At 34.2% G+C, this 19,488-nt stretch overlaps 2 protein-coding genes across 5 annotated transcripts in view; both read left to right on the top strand.

The window, feature by feature from the left end:
* LOC110113199 (peptidyl-prolyl cis-trans isomerase FKBP20-2, chloroplastic) overlaps window positions 1–7,133 on the top strand; it is a 13,683-nt gene extending 6,550 nt beyond the window's left edge. The window contains exons 4-7 of one of the 2 annotated variants that reach the window (XM_028692211.1): window positions 3,565–3,674; window positions 4,724–4,832; window positions 4,915–4,991; window positions 5,084–5,244. In XM_028692211.1, coding sequence (XP_028548044.1) covers window positions 3,565–3,674; window positions 4,724–4,832; window positions 4,915–4,991; window positions 5,084–5,095 — 308 coding nt within the window. In that variant the 3' untranslated portion in view covers window positions 5,096–5,244. Of the gene's footprint in view, window positions 1–3,564; window positions 3,675–4,723; window positions 4,833–4,914; window positions 4,992–5,083; window positions 5,245–6,933 lie in introns of those variants that run through there. The other variant, XM_020845665.2, reaches the window with a different exon arrangement.
* A 1,641-nt stretch (window positions 7,134–8,774) lies between these two features.
* Window positions 8,775–17,514, top strand: LOC110113246 (probable E3 ubiquitin-protein ligase LUL2). Of its 3 annotated transcripts, none has more exons than XR_003699717.1 (4): window positions 8,775–9,598; window positions 14,670–15,168; window positions 16,584–16,830; window positions 16,918–17,514. XR_003699717.1 is itself a non-coding variant. In XM_020845732.2 (3 exons), the coding sequence occupies exons 1-3, from the start codon at window positions 9,060–9,062 to the stop codon at window positions 16,737–16,739; spliced, it is 1,194 nt and encodes a 397-aa protein (XP_020701391.1). In that variant the 5' UTR covers window positions 8,775–9,059; the 3' UTR covers window positions 16,740–16,875. The 3 variants fall into 3 exon arrangements, 1 of the variants encoding a protein (XP_020701391.1); XR_003699718.1 differs by having other exon boundaries at window positions 16,584–16,789; XM_020845732.2 differs by lacking the exon at window positions 16,918–17,514 and having other exon boundaries at window positions 16,584–16,875.
* The last annotated feature ends 1,974 nt before the right edge of the window (window positions 17,515–19,488 follow it).

The following is a 19,488-nucleotide window of genomic DNA, read 5'->3' on the forward strand; positions in this document are numbered from 1 at the left end:
CTTATAAGTGTGTATATGTGTTTTGTGTGTGTGTGTGTGTGTATATATATATATATAATCGTATCTTTTTCTTCATTTTACACCCAAAGACCATCAGGTTCTGGAAACTCCAGCCAGAATTTAGATCTCCATCCCAACTTCACTCAATGATCCCACAAATGTTGGTGTTGAACACCTCTGCCACTTGTTCTAATGGCATCTAGTGACTTCCTGTCACAGTGCTCAACTCCAATGGTAGCTTCTTCTCCACTTTCGAGAGTTGAAGCTGTATTCTTTCTATTATTTGCAATGAGCACCCATGCAAAAATTGGAGAAGTCGGTGAATTTGATGGTGGATGTGGGCAAAGGTGTCTTGTAGAAGAAAGGGAAGATAGTTTTGTTAGGAAATAATTTATTTTGGAGGGAAATGCACTGGATCATTATCTTAAATGAAAAATTGGAGAAATCAATGGAGTTGATGGTGGATGTTGTTGTTTTTTAGAGAGAGAGAGATGGGATAGAGAGATAGTGAGAGAGTAGAGGGAGAGCTAGAATGAGATAAGGGGTTGGTTGGCCAAGTGATGGTCTGTGGTGATTGGGGTTGTGGAAATAGGAAGATCGAAGTAAAGGAGGCACGGGCTTGGATGTTTGGGGTGTGTTTGGTTGATGGCGGCTATGGCTGAGGTCGAGATTGGCATCAGAGTGTGGTTGGCATCTCCCTTAGAAGTTAGAACTTGGCCTTATCCACATCATCCTCTTGATGCATGCTCCACATATCATTAATTAGTTATGCATGTAATTTTTAGTTTTTGATTATGAATTTACTAAGCATGATAATTATTCATGTAAATCAAGTCTCTATTATATCTATCATCATTAGTTTTGGAAGTCATTGAGAAGTGAAAGGCTCATTGAGTGAATCATAATTGAGTTTTTTATGTGTTTGCATTACATGCAATGTAGGGTATGAATGAGCTAAGTTGGCTTACCGACTAGCTTGTGGATCGATCTTATCAGGCCATGAACTCGGACTCAATGTTAGATTTTGAGTTCAAGCTTGTTGAAACTCTGCTCATTAGCTTGAAAGCCAGTTTGTCTCGTCGATGCCTTCTTTTGTGAACTCTCATGATTTCCCTCAATCCTTGTTTTTCCCATCATTGTCTTCCCTAGCAAACTCCCATCATGAACCTAGCTGCTAGTCCTGCCAATGCATTCTCATGTAAGTTTTTATCACGAGTCAATTTGTCTCCTTTGATGCCACCCCTAGCGAGCTTTTGTCATGACTTTTCCAATCAGCTATCACCGTGACCTCGCTGACTTCGTCACCATGGATGCATTCTTGTGCTTTGGCTCAAACTTAATGGACACATGATGATCTATACAGAGAACAAGGAAAGGGAATCTTAATTGTTGTATTCTTCTCCTTTTACTTGGCCTTCACATCTAATTCTTGTAATTTTGCAACTTGCATGGTGTGTTTTTTGGGCTTAATTGAATGCCACTTTTGAGGTTGTCTAAGTAATTGAGCTCTTACCTCAGAATGATGTGAAACAACATGAATTGCACGTTAGATATTAATGGAAGTGTAAACGTTGCAAGGCTAACGATAAAATTGAATTCCATATTTCTTCCTTTTATTGACCCTACTTCATCCAATTTGGTAACATACTTCTACAAAAGCTTATTATCATACTCTCTAAGATTATTATCAATAGATTAGCAGCTAATTCAGATTTCATTCTCACATTACAGACAATTAAAAGAACTTAAGATTATATATATCTAGTAAAAAACTTAAACCCTTATTATTAAAAAACAACATTAATATTACTTTTCTAAGAAAACCTAAAATAGATAATTTGTACTAAATGACGTCTTAAAATAAAATAAATTCTACTCTGAGAAGAGAAAAATAAATCATAGAAAAATTTGGGGGAGGAAAGTTGAAGTCTTTAGCCTTACTTGAGCACAGGAGAAAGAAATAGCTTTTGAGTTGAAGTAAAGGTCTCAAGGTGTCAGAACAGTGATAAGGCATCACAATGAAGAGAGGAAGAGCATCAATTGCGGCATTGTAGAGCGGTTGTGAGCTTCGTGCTTGATGGAGTAGTAGCGTATGAGGGCATGGTACTCGAGTCAATGTGAGGGTTTAACAAGATATGGATGGAGGAAGAAGATTGTATGTATTAAGGAAAAACATACGGGAATACTAAATAAGAGAAAACACAAATGCAAATGTGAAGCTTCTATAAATATTGGCTGTTGAGGATGGGAGCTATGAAATTAAGAGGAGCAATATATGATTTTTTAAGTAAATTGATCCAAATTGTGCATTAGACTATAAAATATTTCACCCCAAAAGGGCTTAAATTGTGTTTATGTTGAGTTGCGACTAACTCTGCCTTTGGCAAGAAATATTCCATACATGATTAAGGATTTTAGACATGTTGGAGGACTATTTTTGCTTCATAGGTAACACAGCACTAACCATATTTATGATGTCCTTATTAATAATTAATATAATAACAACACTCTATAGTTAACCATATTCACCTTGTTAACTCCAATTTTTAGCTATTTGATCTTACTGTTACCCCTGCAAACTCATTGTTAATCATATAATAGCTTATTGTGTTCCCCTATACCCTTTGATTTCTCCCTTTTTTTAAAATTTCTTGAAAACAGGAAAGATTGAGTCTTCTTCTAATCATTGTGACTCCTAATTCTCTACTCTTTCTTTTCAAATCCCAAAATTCTTTTAACAAATATATTCTAATTTTAAACCCTGTCAATATATTGCTCATTTTTTTAGTATGATTAGTTTAAATTATAGCACATTACTTGTAGGTGGCATCCTAGCCAAGACTTGCCTACCTTTCATTGCAATCGAGTAAAGTAAATTGGTTAAGTTCTGATGCTGCACTCTTAAGTAGTGTCCTTAGAAATCCTTGCTTATTTCTCTCCACAATTGGATTAAGTCATTGAGCTTTGCTTATGGGAAACATTCTAGCACTAGGAAATTTCTAATTTTAATTCATTTCGTGAGCAGAAGTATTGTCGATATAATATCAACCCTCACCTTTCTTAACTAGACTTGATACCAACGATGGCAGTTTCTCCAGATGATTTTTTTATAGCTTACTTATATTCTGAGTGTTCCCAAATCTCCACTTCCTAGGCGTCTCTTAGGCTTCATTTGGGATGGCTTACTTTTTGCTTCTTAAAGCAGCTTTTTAGTGCAAAAATTAAAATTTTTATACTAGAAAGCTGCTTTAAGAAGCAGAAAGAAAGCTGTCCCAAATGAAGCCTTAGCAAACTTGTTTTATTTCCCAAACTCCACTTAAATCTTCTTGGTCAAAGCTATAAAGTAACTGGTTATGGGATGCATGGTTCGTGCCATTGCTATGGAGGATATATAGCTAATCGATTGTAATTTAAACTTAAAAGTATTGTAGCTAAATCTTTGTTTCTTTTTTCTATCAGGTATTTCAATGGTGGTTATATGAGTTTCTGGTATACAGTTTTAGCCACAGTTACTTGGTAATATCTTCAAAATTGTTAACTATTACGAACATGGACCATAACCAGGTTTTCAAGTGAAAGTAGTGACTTCTGATAAATATGTGAGACGTCGTTCAGGCCTCATATATTTGGACATAGAAGTTGGTAATGGTGATTGTCCCAAGGATGGCCAACAGGTTAGTCTTGTCATCAAGAATAATTCATTGTTTCTCTCACTAAATTGTCATAGTTCCTATAGTTTTTTCCCACCAGACATGAAAATTTCATTGTTAAATTGTTGGAAATTTTGATGGGCTAACTGTAACTTTAACTTTCAGTGCAATTGTTAGGATCTTGATTGAGAAAGAAGAACTCCCTTCATGAGCTTCTTGGGGAGGAGGGAGAGAGGGAAGGGGAGAGGGAGAGTGGCAAAACTCAGATATTGTATTTCTTAAACCATACTAAGCTATTACAATCTATAGTCTATTTATAGGCACAAAAGCAACATAACAAGCTACACAACTAGCTACAAACATAAAACTAGGACCAATTTCTAACAATTCTCCACCTTGATCCTAGATTTACACACACAAGAAAAAATAACTTCTGTTCACAAAGAACAGCCCCATTGGTCTTCCCTGCCAATAGCGTCCACCACACAATTTACAACACCTCAAGAACTGCTATGCCACCTTCTTGAGTTTCCTGCTTCACATGCTCTAGCTCCACCTTACGCGAGGCACCAAGCCATCTCCGGCTTCTTTACCCCTGTCTACAGCAATGTCTAATGAGCAAACGCCGCCCGGTCCGCCGCCTCCTTCATTCTTGAATCGTTTTCTTTGGACAAGAAAAACGCCTCTGCCTCCTCCACCTTGCTCAGTTTTCTCCAATGATGCTCTGATACCACTTGTTAGGATCTTGATTGAGGAAGAAGAACTCCCTTCATGAGCTTCTTGGGGAGGAGGAGGGAGAGGGAAGGGGAGAGGGAGAGAGGCAAAACTCACATATTGTATTTCTTAAACCATACTAAGCTATTACAATCTATAGCCTATTTATAGGCACAAAAGCAACATAACAAGCTACATAACTAGCTACAAACACAAAGCTAGGACCAATATCTAACAGCAATATGGTCCTTTATCTTTGTTTGCTTCTTTACATCTAATTGCTATCCCAAGCACAATTCAGTTCAATCTTTCTCGTTGCCTTCAGAACAATACTGTTAATCAGTTACTGCTACTATCAGGTGACGTTTCACTATATTGGTTACAACGAATCGGGGCGCCGCATTGATAGCACTTATTCACAGGGATCACCAGCTAAGATCCGTCTAGGCAATAATGCATTAGTTCCAGGCAAGCATATCTCAGTTTTGGTATAATCGAGCATTATTTCTTGTATTTCCTGATCGACATCTCTGACAAGAAATAAATGTAGGGTTCGAGGAAGGCATACATGACATGAAACCTGGGGGTAAACGAAGGATCATCATTCCTCCTGAACTTGGACCTCCAGTAAGTTTCACAATTCTCATTAGTCATTAGTATTTGCTTTTGTAAACATGTGTAGTACAATATTAGATTATTGACAGAAAGTTTTAGATCAGAATATTGTATAGGAAGATTAAATCATCAGAAGATCACATGCAAAGATGGATTCTCAATGAGATGCTTGATGATCAAGGTCAAGAAGCAAGAAATTTGAACTATTGGATGGTGATATGGTTGAAGTGGAGGAATGCATCGGGCCTGTTGTGTGATAGAAAAGCATCCCTTAAACTTAAGGGAAAATTTGGTAAGATGGTGGTGAGACTTGCAATGCTTTATGACGCTGAATGTTGGCTATTAAAAGAGAAGCATAAAATTAAGTTGAGTATTGCAGAGATGAGGATGTTCAGGTGGGTGAGTAGTTTTACACTTAGAGATAAAATGTTGAACAAGTATAAACATGAAAAGGTTGGAGTAGCTTTAGTGGTAGATAAGATTAAAGAGTCTTTGGTCACATAGAGCGTTGCCCTTCCGATGTTCCGGTCACCAGAGTTGGTGTATTAGATCCGGATTATATTAAGAAAGGTAGAGGTAGTCCTAAAAAGAGTTGGTTAGAAGGCATATAAATGACCTTTTTTTATTAGATTTTAATGAGAATTTGATTTTTAATAGGTGCAATGGAGAAAAAAGAATTCAGGTAGTCGACATCACGTAGTGGAATAACGACTTGTTGTTGTTGTTGTTGGACAGTGATACATACAATAAGATATGGTTAACTTTAACAAATTTTTTGATAAATTTTTATTTTGCTTTTAAATTTGATTTTTTTTTTTTCGAGGAGTTGATTTAGATAGAATGAAGTTCTTAAATTGCATAGTCAGTGATAACATTCTTCCTTATTTTATGTAGTTAGTTTAGGAGATAATAAGGCCAAATTTGAATAAATTTATGTTATTGCTTTTCTCTGAATAGGTTATTTCTTATAATAAAAAGCAATTCCAAATGAAGCCTTAGTCTATCTTGCTCTTTACATACCTCTAGAGCAATAGAGCAGTTGTTATAGCAACTAGGATTACAAATGAATTGAGCCGACCTGGGGCGAGCAGGATCTTGCTCGTTCCTGCTCGCCTCAGCTTGTTTGCCAAAATCCTATTCGTTCATGAGCTTGAGCACGAATAGTCATAGGAAAGATTTTGGGCTTACTTACCCCAAAAATCTTTTTTTGATGTAGTTCATAAAGTTGTATCGTTGGATGTATGCCATATAATGAATGCGTAGGCCATATTTGTGGGATAGGGATGCTATCTTCTATCGTGAACAATAAAAAATTATGCTTATAAAAGGAGAGAGTATAAAGCAGTCGGTATATTATTCCACCTCACATGAGATGGGGGAAGACTGGTAGAAAAGATGATTTTGTGAGAGGGTTAAGAGCTCTCCTCTTAATAAAGAACACAAAGTCATCCCAATTGTTGATCCATAATTTCTCTAGGAGGATGAGCCATCACAATACAAAAGTATCCGAAGGCTTAAAGGAACAGAAAAAATAACAATGCTATGAAACCAAAAAAGAAAAATAATCCTCATTTGAGAGAAATTATTTTGTGCGGACACTGGACCGTCTGGAGACAAATCAGAATATGCCACGTCATCCGATACCCAGTGGTACATAGAACACGCCATATCACCCGGTGCACAGCGGCACACAGAACACGCCACATCACCCGGTGCACAGCAAACGGGTGATGTGGTGTGTTCTGATTCACCTCCAGATGACGTCTGTAGTTGCACAGAATAATTTACCCTCATTTGGAGGAGCGAATGTGCTTAAAATGAAGAGTTATGATCCAAGAGGATCTTATTGAAAGAAGTTTTCATATTACAATGTTGGATAGGAAAATGAAATCATCAGGAGTACATGGACTTGTTTATGAGTGATTTTCAGTGTTTTGTAAATTTCTTGCTACAGGTGGGACCATCCACTTTCTTCAGCTCAAAGCAGTATGAAGTTTTTGATGTTGAACTACTGAATGTTAAAGACTGCCAGCGCAGAACTATAGCCTTCTATTCTGACGTTGTCTGTAACTAATCATCTATATTTTAGTAAATCTTTTTCCTGAATTGAAGGAACTCTACTGAAAAGAATTCTGTATTAAATTTTTTTTTTTTTGGAAACTATTTAATTTTTTTAGAAATTAACTATACATATTTATTTTATTAATTAATATATTTTCCATCCTAAGGCCACTTGTGGAAATTTTGGCTTCGTTTGGAGTAGATTTTTTATTGCTTTATAAAGTAATTTTTTAATTTAAAAAAAATAACTAATTTTTTTGTACTAAAAAATTGCTTTAGAAAGCAATAATAAAGCGGTACCAAATGAAGCGTTTGAAAGCATAAATGTTAATATCAAACAACACATAGCACCTTGACATTCTTAGATTTTACATTATGCATTCATAATTTGCACACTCAACCTCTGTTTAGTCAAAATTTCATTGGCAACCTAAGGTTTTTAGGCTTTCAATAGTCTTTTATATGTGACATAAATATAAAAATATATCCATTGAAAGAAAAATGAATATAACAAAAATTATTTGTATGCAACTATTATTTTATTTTTATTTTACTTATCTTTATTATTTTATTTATATTTTGCTTATTTTTTAATTAAATTAGGTTGTTAGTAGGCAGTCTTTTAACATGGCAATGATTTAAATATAAGGTGGAGCAATCCCTAAGTCATAAACCTAACATGTAAAGGCTCACATTGATTGAAAATAAATAAAGAAAATATGTCTAATTCATTTGAGATAAATTTTTTTATTGTTTTTTAAAATAATTTTTAAAAAAAATTTCTTGAATTAGAAATTTTTACTAGAAAGCTGTTTTAGAAAGCAATACGAAAGCTGTTCCAAACGAAGCTTTAACCTATATGTTTGATTTGATCTATACTCCTAATATTTAAATTAAATTTAATCAAATATTATTCATAAATTATGAAGTAAAATATATTTGTATTTCTCTAATTTCTTCAAATATAACCAAATATTAAATTTATAATATTCAAATATTATCATCCTTATCAAAACTAATGCTTTCAAGTTGTGAAGACAATGGCTTTCATACTTATCTTATGGTCTACAAATAATTAAGATAAATAATTATTTCATATTAATATAATATGATTTATACGAAGAACATTTATATGACATTAATGAAGATAATTTACATGTATAATTGTTTGACATTAAAATAAAATTTTAATTAATTTTATAAAAAGCTACCATATCCAAATAAAATAATAATAAGCATAAATTATTTTGTGCCGACACAGGATACTTCGGAGGTCAATCAGATTGCGTCACATTGTTCGACATCTAGCACCAATAACGAGCAAAAAATATAATGTAACACATTCTGATTAATCATTTGACCGCACATAATAATTTATCCCTAATAACACTACTCATATAACCCAACGCTGCTTGTCCGGGTAGTGAAGAATCGACTGGACAAAGCCTAGGTCCATGTTTCGAATCGCTTGGCAAGCAGTAAAAGCCTTAAGTGCTGACCCGTGTAAATTAGTGTGGGTTGCATGCTAGGTCGACCGGGATTTTTACTGGTCTAAGGTCAATGCTTCCTTAAAAAAAAAAAAAAAAAAAAAACTACTCATATAATATTTCATTAACGGAACTCTGCACATGCCGTTGGGGAATTGCCGTTAACTTGCAGCGGAGCGGTAACGGCTGTATTATGCTGGAATATATAAAGGTGAAAAAACAATAAAAACTGTAACTTTGTGTTTCTTTAAAGAGCTTTCAACTGGAATTCTTTTACGCTGGGATTGTCGTGGGTGGAGCGTTACGCAACCTTCCATTAGCAGAAATAAAGCAGGTTCTCTCCCCATCGGTAGCTTCGAGTGGCATTTAACGATTCCTATTAGGGTTTCATGTGTCGGCGAAATCTTCTCTTTTGTTGTCGTAGTTTAATACGGTTTCGAAGGGGTTTTTGTACTTGATTGGTGGAATTTCTTTTGATTGCGTGATTCCTGCGAGCTGCTCGGGGTAATTGAAGGAAGAGAAAGGGTAGGCGATGGGTAACACGGGGAGTAGTGGGGGAGGAGGCGCAGGAGGGGGAGGAGGCGCGGGTCGAAGGAGAAACCATGGACATCACCATCAGCACCACGCGCCTTCGATTCTTCCACCGCCTGCGCCGCAGTCGGTGCCTCCGGCGCCGTCTCCTGAGGTCTCTGCTGGTAATCGGTATGTGTTTGCTGCGGCGACGCCGTACCCTCAATACCCCAACCCTAATTCTCCGCAGTATTATCAGTACGTTGGATCTTACCCGCCACCGCCGCCGATGCCCGCCCCGATGCCTGCGCCGTTTGATCATTACCAGCGTGGTGCCGGTGGGGATCACCCTGCTTATCACCCGGGGTGGGCCAGTGCGCCGAGGTATCCGTACTGCCCCGCGCCGCCGCCCCCGCCTACTCCTTTCGTGGAGCACCAGAAAGCAGTCACGATAAGGAATGATGTGAATCTCAAGAAAGAAACTCTGAGGATTGTGCCCGATGAGGAGAATCCTGGCAGATATCTTGTAACCTTTACCTTTGATGCCACTGTTTCTGGAAGGTAGTGTTTTTGTTCCCCCTGTCTTGCACACCTTATTTTCTTATGCGAGATTTGTTTGTTCTGAAAATTTGGAGAGTTAGGATCTAGCTGTACCATTTTACTTGTAGCTGGTTAATGTAATCCTGGTATTTGTTTGTTGAATCCTGTCATTTGCTGATGGTTTTTATAGCTTGATAGTGCTGCTTAGTTGTAATTCCCAGAGGCCATTACTTTCCAAAAGCCTTATGATCAATTATGGTTCAAAATTAACTATTCAAATGAAAATTTTGTCGCATATAGCTTTTGTTTTTATTTTTCCTTGGTATAAATTTTGGCGAAGGTATAAAAAAACTTGTGATTTTGCATTTGTGATTTACATGCTATGATCACACTTTGAAGCATCTAGATCAGGTCATATGAAAAAAAAAACTTGTTCACTATTTAAGCTTCTTTGGCTGGTCTGCACACTCACACTATGACAGCTATTTCAACAGCACTGCATATTTGATTGATAACGTGAGGATTCGACCTCCCTACCAAATGCTAGATGAGGAATTAGACTTATTGTGAAAGCCCCGTGTAATAAAAGAGTAGGCCATGCTTATCATGTTTTAAGTTGTTGAATATTTCTTTCAACTTAAATTATCACTATGAATGACCTTTGTGGAATCAAGAAATTGTTGAAAGTTCCTAGTGGCATTTGGATAATGTTGTGCTTAATGTGTATGATTCAAGATAAAACTTAACGAAACATCATCATTATCCTTACCCAACTATTTGGGATTGGTGTTATTTTTCATTCTTTCATTTTGATCATCGTTTAATCTTTTAAACATGTTATTTGCAAATCATATTGACCAGCGACTATCCATGTAAATTTATGTCTATCTCATTTCCTTCATAGTCCTTTGATACTATTTTTATTGATTTGTCTAACAAGTGCATTCTACCTTTTATTATAGATGTTTAAATTATCTTAAGTGTACTAGCAATGAATATTACTCCTTTCTTTTCTCTAATATAATCTTTCTTTAATTTATCCTTTTTAGTTTTTTCATGTCCATTTTAACATTATCATTTATGCCCCACTCAACTTAGATATTAATGAATTTTGTACATCCCAGTATTTTGAATCATACAATATAGCTAGTATAATCACAATTTTGAAAGTTTACCTTTAACTCATCATTATATTATCTCATTATTCAAAGTCCTTCCTCCATTTTAACCATCCATCTTTATCTTTTGAAGTTGTGTTCTTATTTATATATTTATTTTTTGTATATTAGATCCAAGATACTTAAACTTATCATATCTAGGTCTCACCTTATTTTTTAATATTATTGAAATATTTTTATTAATATGATACAAATTAAAATTACATATCATTATATTCAGTTTTTTTTCCTATTTATTCTATGGCCCTTTATCTTCTAAATATTTCCTCTATTGTTCTAATTTTTTACTTAGTTCAATACATGTAACACTAGTTAGAGCTATATCATTTGCAAAAAGCATACACCATGTCATCTTACTTTGAATTATTTTTCCAAGAATCTTATGTCTTTATAATCAATACAAATATAGTTCTTTTCAATATTGTTTCTTGATGTAAACCTGTGGTAATTAGAAGCTCGTATACTTTACAATTAATTATAATACTAGTCATTGCTTTATTGTACATATTTTTGAATAACATTAAGATAGTCGAGACAAACCTTTCTGCCTTGAAGCACACCAACCAATTATCATTGTACCTGATCATGTGCTGACTCATGATTAATAAAAACAGAGGAAAATCCTTTCTTTGTTTTCTATATTTCTCAATAAATTATCTTGACACAAAAATTACTTATGTAGTAAATTTCTATTGCATAAATCTAAATTGGTTAATAGAAAATAATTTAATTTTTCTAAGTTTATATTTCATTACTATCTTCCATAGCTCTAGTGTTGACTCATAAATTTCATTTCTTCATAATTAACACAATCGTACATCACCTTGATTTTTAAATATGATATTAAAATTCTTCTTTTTTAATCATTTGACATATTCTTATTCTTCAAAATTTATTGAAAAATTATTCACTAAATCATTACAATATCTCCCATAAATCTTCAAATCTCAATAGATGTCTTTTTGAACTTAAAAGTTAAAACGTTAACTTTATACATCTTTTTTGAGCAAATTCCAATTTATTTTTTTATTCAATTTATAATATACTTTATTATACCTTTTGTTACGCTCTTTCAAAATAATTTCAATATCCTTTGTCTACGTAATGAACTATCCAAGTTCCTATTTTAGTGCTGCATTCTTTCTTAAATTCGTTAGTTTTCACATATTTGTTCAAATGGCACTATTGACATACAATAATATGTCTAATGCTAAAGGTGGCAACTAGCCATGAAAGCCCAAAAAGCATCTTGCAACAAAATTATGTGGCCTTACGTATGGAGCTATTTTCTATGAAACTTGATAGTTCTGATCTTTGCATATTTGTGAGCGGACTTACTAGTGGCATGGAGGTTCTTTCCCTATATAGTATCGGTTAGTGACACATTTTTGTGTGAATATAATGGAATGTGTTGAAAAGATTTTTATGCACTTGAAAAGGCTATGGTAGTTTTGCTATTTTGTTTGACACTTGCATGCAATGATCATGAAGTAAGGATGGTGACTGAATACTTAAGCAACCCTTTTAACTTTGAGGCTAACATTTTTCAATATGAGTGGTTGGAGTGGAAAAAACTCTTAATACAAGTTCATGCTTTGGCTCACATGAAAAGGATTTGTGCAATCATAAGATGCACCTTGCAATCATGTGACCGGAAATACAATTTAGTAATTATGCCAAATGTTCAAACAAATGAGAGATGATGGACGGAGTTGATGATTGGGTTGATGGTGTTGCTCATGGTGGAGGAGATAACTTAGATGAATCTATTTGAATTATCAGAGTTATTAAACTGGTGGCAGTCTTTGAATCTTCCAAAATAGATGATAGTTGGTTTGTGGATGCTGAGCGTTCTTTTGTACATAAAGGTGGAGTAATTTTTCATAAATTGGCGATGACATAACATTTAGCCTAGCACTTAGTAGATATTACAGCATCTGATTTTCAAAGCAGTACCCTTTATGTGTCTTGAAGAATTTGTTGTTATTTTTAATCATGTAATACCTCTAGTTTATGGCGCATCACATGTAAATATCCCTGAATATAAAAATAACAGAATATGCCTAGGTTCTCTACTGGCACCTGATGAACCCCCTTGGTCAAACCTTTAAGTTTCAGATTTCCTTTTTTTCACTAAATGACTGTGCAAATGCTAACAATTTTCCGAAGGATTGTGAATATTACTCATATTTATGATTGACAATCTATATATTACTCTTACAGATTTGAATGTGTATGACAACAGGTGTTGTCTCATGGTATATTGCTTTTGCACTTTTTAGTCTTTCATCCTATCACAGTTGAGTTTAATGGTTATAAAACTGTAAAGATGCCTCTTTTCTGTACTGTATGTGTATTCAGGCATACTTTTTAATTTATCGTGTATATTAGAGTATGCTAAGGCCCTTAGCAGATAAAGACCAGGTGCTCCTTTGCTTGTTTTGCCCGCTTTTGATGCATCTTACTTTGATCTGAATTCAAAGATAAAAGTGAATTACTAATTTTTTTCACACCACATTTCTTTTACTAGTAGTTTGATCCTTTGAGGAAATATTGTTTGTACATTAGCTGGAGCGGGGCATGTTAGTGATGAAAGTCCTTGGTTATGGTCTTAAAGTGATAAAAGAACATGGTTACAGAAATCGGGCAAGCTAGAGAAGTTATGATGGGCCTGTTATGATGGTGAAATTAGATATGGTAGATCTTTAAACAGTTTTGTACTTATTATAACGCCTATTTACTCGGCGAGAGGAAAAGTTTTTCATGACTAACAAAATGGCTTTGAAAGCTATGCCAAGTGTATTCACCTGAAAGAATACTCATTCTAATGAATGCTCATCATCCCGACCTGTTTGTTATTGACAACTCTAATCGATTAAGGATATTTGTTTAGGAAAGCTTGACTTATATGCAATTTGATGACATTTACAGAGGTCATCAAGTCAGCAAATTAAAGTTGAAGTTGTATATAACTGAATATGGCACCTGCACCTGCCAAAGAAGAGCTAGAATGGTAAGGTCCATGGAAACTCAAGAATAAGTTAAGCCCTATAAGAAAGTACAAAGTTTAAAAGAAGATTATGGAAATATGCATCATATAGCATAAACTGGGATAAATGAATGCCTTCCGCTCCGTCCATTTCCATAGCTTCAATTGACATCTCTTTTGCTATCAGATGTTATGGTTACTGACTCATGCACTACTGAGCATAGATAATTTAGTGCTGGAACCAAACACTTATGGCAGTCGAAAGTTTTAGTAGCCCTACTGTATTTAGTGCCCCTTTAATACAAAGAACACTTTTTTTTAGTTAGACAGAATTTCAACTACCATATCAACTTAACTATCTATGGAATATGTAGAAACAATTCTGTTCCATGGCATACACGTTTGGTTAATAGAAAAATTAGGGGTCCTGGAGCCCAAAATCTTTCCTATACATATTTTAACTTTCTTCTAAAAGCAAAAGTGGGACATGGTGTGACCTCTTGCTGGTATAGCTATTGAGCATTTATCTCGTTGGGTTCCAGTTTGATGAATTTCAGCAGTTTCTCTTTGTGGATGATTTTCTGGCTAATATTCTTTGATGACAATCCATATTTATTTGCATGTGCAACTGTTTTCAACAGATAATTGAAGTGTTTGCTTTTAGACCGATAAGCAATAGCTAGGTATCTTTGATCAGCTCCAAATTGATATTCATTTTTTATATCAAATTTTTATGGTCGTTGGGAATTTGAATATTTGAGTTATATAATTTGCTTTTCATCTCAAACGTTAACTAATACCTTTGAATGAACACATTTAGTTTATTTTACTTTAATATACTTCTAAATTTTATAAGTAATCTGTACCTTCCGTTTTTTGTTATACAATAATACTCGTTATCTGATTCATTTCCATCCATTTACAGCATTTCTGTTTTCTTCTTTGCCAAAGAAGGACTTGACTGTAACCTTATACCAACAAAGGATGGCTTGCTTTCCCCAGTTACTGTTTCATTCAATGATGGACTTGGCCAGAAGTTCAAGCAGCCATCTAGTACTGGGATTGACCTCTCAATGTTTGAGGAAGCAGAATTGATTAAGGAGGGGGAAACAGATGCTTACCCATTGGCAATCAAAGCAGAAGCATGCCATGTTGACAAGCAAGGACTGGAAGGAAGTCATGGTACTGTTACTCCAAACTCGCAGATAACTCAAGCGGTTTTTGAGAAGAAGGAGAATGGCGAATACCAAGTTCGTGTGGTGAAACAGATCTTGTGGGTGAATGGAACCAGATACGAGCTGCAAGAGATCTATGGAATAGGAAATTCTGTTGATGGTGATTATGATGGGAATGATCCTGGCAAAGAATGTGTGATTTGTCTCTCAGAACCAAGAGACACTACTGTCCTACCCTGCAGACATATGGTAACATCATATTGAACCTTTTATCCCAGATTTCTAAGTTTCTAAGATGTTGCTTAGATCTGTGCTTGGACTTAGGAGTCTCTTAGTTCTACAAGCATAAATGTACTCTTATAACATTGGATGGTTCCTTTAAAAATTTTGGCACATTTTTAAAGGGTTGATAACATGTTCATCTTATAACATAGTTGCTAAACATGATTAAATTCCTCAAGGATATATATAAATGTACTCTTCTTCCCTGTTAGATCGAGTCCCTTGGGTTTCCGAAATAGTGTAATGGAAAAAGAAGTGCTTCGAATCATTGCTATTGGACTCGGACCTGTTCTGAAAAAGTCGAGGTATTTCGAATTGTTTGTTGACACGGACAAAGGAAGGGAAAACCTCTTAAATTATTCCAATATTGGACCTTGGACATATAGTAGTTCCGAATCGAATCTCTTTAGAAAGAAGATCTTTTGTCTCATGGTAGCCTGCTCCAGTCCCCTTCCGAAACTTTCGTTATTGGGTTAGCCATACACTTCACATGTTTCTAGCGATTCACACGGCATCATCAAATGATACAAGTCTTGGATAAGAATCTACAACGCACTAGAACGCCCTTGTTGGCGATCCTTTACTCCGACAGCATCTAGGGTTCCTCGAACAATGTGATATATTTAGAGTTTAGAGCTTAGGGTTTAGGATTTAGGGTTTAGGGTTTAGGACAATAGGCCCTTTTGGACGTCGAACAGAGCTCTACATTCGGATACCAACCAAAATCACCACGTTAGCGATATCGAGGTGTGGTACCGAGCTGTACTGAGCTTCGGTACTTGTACCAAGCCGCGGGCTTAGATCCGGACGGGGTTCGGCTTTTGTAGAGAATAATTTTTCGTCGTTTTGAGGGGAAATAAATGCATGTTCATGATTGTTCTTGCAGTCGATTATGTTGAATTGCATTCCATAATACATATTTACTGGAGTTTTGTGTCCTGCAATTTTATTGATATGATATTTGACGTGAAGAAAATCAGATAAAATAGCACCAAAAGAGCCTATTGCGTACCTTTCATCTCAATCTGTGATTATAGATCATCATTAACACCTTCATTCATGCTACTCTGGGAAACTGTTCCTGTATGCATGGCCTGGCAAATAGAAACAACAGACTAACCAGTTCAATAATACTTGTCCATCCGAAATTAACCTGTGAAGTACAAATAATCATATCTTTCTCCGTGAAATGTAACATAAGGTCTCGTTTGGGATGATTTTTTTACTGTTTCTTAAAGTAATTTTAGAAAGCTTCTTCTTTAAGAAGCAGTAGGAAAGTCGTCCCAAACGAAGCGTAAAACTACTACTTTTGCGATTCCTACCACGGGAGTTAAAGGCTCTTTGTTTCTGATAAGTGAATTGGTTTTCTTCCCCCATTGCAGTGCATGTGTAGCGGTTGTGCCAAGGTTCTTAGGTACCAAACAAATCGATGCCCTATATGCAGGCAACCAGTGGAGCGCCTGTTGGAGATCAAGGTTAACAACAGGGGCGAGGATGAGCAGAATGCGAGAGCAGAAACAAGTGATCTGAAAGCTTAACCTTTTTCTGGGTGAAATCTCTTTGAATAATCCACACAGTGGTGAAACATGTATATTGCTCTATTTTGGTTCTCAAGATTGATGCTTGTTTGTAAGAAAATTTATTTCTGATATATATAATGCTTGGTTTGTTCAATTGCCCGGTTCTAATAACCCTTATATTTCCAAGCATCAACAGGTGATTTCTACCCACTTTCTGATCAGCTGGATCTGCTATGAAATCAACTGCTGCAGCAAGTCATGGGAGAGAGGTAAGGTTTCTTACATCATAATTTAAAATTTGACAAATTCAAATCACTAATGTTTTGCTTGAGACGGCTTTTTTATTGCTTTTTAAAACAACTTTTTAGTATAAAAATTTCTTAAACTAATTTTTTTTTTACTAAAAAGTTATTTTAGAAAGCAGAAAGAAAGTGGTCCCAATTGTAGCTTACATTTATCTTCTTTTAGGCTTCATTTGGGACTACTTTTCATTGGTTCTTAAATTTTTGTACTAAAATTCTATTTTAAGAAGCAATAAAAAAACCATTTCAAACGAAGTGTTAGGCTTCGTTTGGAACGGCTTTCTTACTGCTTCTTAAAACAATTTTTTAGTATAAAAATTTTATTTATTGTATTAGAAAACTGCTTTAAGAAGCAGTAAGAAAGCCGTTCCAAATGAAGTCTTACTTTAAATAATTCGGCCATTTTATTCTCAATATATCTGACTTTTTCATATATTTTATTTAAAACCAAACAGGGGTATTATTGATAATTTGATAGTTCTTTTTTATCATATTTTCTGATGATTATTTTAAAAATAACTGACCTTCTCGCCACAGTTTCTAAGAATCTGCGTTATATTAAGCAGATATTCAATTTTCTTTAATACACCTTCCTTCATAAAATAAAAATCTCTAAGTTCAATCTCTAATTATTTGCAAATTCATTATGTTGTAATAAAAAAATATTTCTTAAATTTTTTGGAGGGATAAATTTACATAAAATTTAATATTTATAGGACATTTTATTGTATCCTTTTTTTGTCCCTTTGGCTTAGTGAAATATACAGTATCTTATTTTGTTTGATGTCATCATAAAATTTTGCAATTTTACAAAGAAATCCAATAATTTAATCGTGCAAGTGCAAATGCATGATTTTATCACTTGAAATTTTTGGTAAATGGTACACTTGTAAATAAGATAAATTCAAATTAGGTCCACTTGTTTCTTTAGAAAAAGAGTTTTGCTGGGTTGGTTGGTGGAATAGTTCTTTATTCATTTGACCCACATTTTTCACTTGCAAAGGGAAGGCAATGGGTTTGGTGAGGCATTTATTTTTTCATAGTATTAAAATCAATGATATATGTAAGATATGAAGTGGATGTATATTTGACATTTGTTTCATATGTCATTTGATTCGGGTATTTTGAGTGTTAGGGTATTTCAAATTAGCTCGACATAATTCTTTATGAAAGATCAAAATGATCTTCAATTATATTAAATGATCATTTTAATCTCTCAGGTCCTTTAAAAGGAACCAAAAGAATCCAATCATGAGTCTCTTTTGGTTTCCTTTTAAAGAATTGAAGGACCAAAATGATCTTTTAGTACAGTTGTAGATCAAAATAGTCCTTTAATATAGTTTGAAACTATTTTGGTTTTTCATAAAAGGTCAATGGATCATTTTGGTTCTTTTCTATAATTTCAAAGCATGATTTTGAGGAATTTGAAACTCTTTGATTTATTTATTCTCGGTGAACTTTAAAATAGGTCAATTTGGCCGATTTTCAAATATGCTCATCATCTATACTCGCTGCTGGAAGCTTCTGTCATGATCACTTACTTTTGTTGTTGAGCTTTCAAATCGAAAACAAAAAACATTAAACTTTTATCCCACTATGTGGGGTTGGTTACAAGAATTATTTTTCTCTATTGTGCCTGGTTTAAAAATTAAATTCTCATTTAAATCTAATAAAGAAATGTCATTTTAATATTTTCTAACCAAGTCTTTTTAAATCTACATATACCTTTCTTAATATAAGTCAAATATAATACATCTACTTTCCTAATCGGGTTATAAGAAGACCGATGTTTTATGTGACTAAATCATGTAAGACGACTCTCTCTATTCTTATCTTCCACCAGAGTTACTACAACCTTTTCAAGTATATGCTCATTTCGTATCTTTTTTTTTTTTCCTTTAAAAAAATAACTTTAAATGATTATATATGCTCATTTCGTATCTTATTTTAAGAGTAAAGCTACTCATCCACCTGAGCATCCTCATCTCTTCAACACTAAAAATAATATTATGCTTCTCTTTGAATGGCCAACATTCTACATCATAAAGCATTGTGGGTCCAACCATTATCTTATGAATTTTCTCGTAAGTTGAGCTTTCAAATTAAACACAATAAAATAATCTAAACTTATTTTATATTTAATCAAATAATTTTAAAATATTTCAATTACACTGCATTTATTTGATATTATATTCAATTACACTGCATTTATTTGATATTATATAAAATATATTTTAAAAGAATTTTTTTAAAAATCTGTTTTCAATTAAAAAAAGAAAAGAAAAATTTATCAATTATTAGATTTGGATTAAATTAAATAATATTTTTAATTATAATTAAAAAATTAAAATATTCAAATAAATCCTAATAATAAATATTTATCAAATCAAATTAATTAAAAAAAATTCTCTTATTGAAATAAAGTTAACCAACCCAATTTGTCAATAGCGCCACGTCAGTCTTCA

Source organism: Dendrobium catenatum, unplaced genomic scaffold (assembly GCF_001605985.2).
Source record: "Dendrobium catenatum unplaced genomic scaffold, ASM160598v2 original_scaffold_144855, whole genome shotgun sequence".
NCBI classification, from domain to species: domain Eukaryota; kingdom Viridiplantae; phylum Streptophyta; class Magnoliopsida; order Asparagales; family Orchidaceae; genus Dendrobium; species Dendrobium catenatum.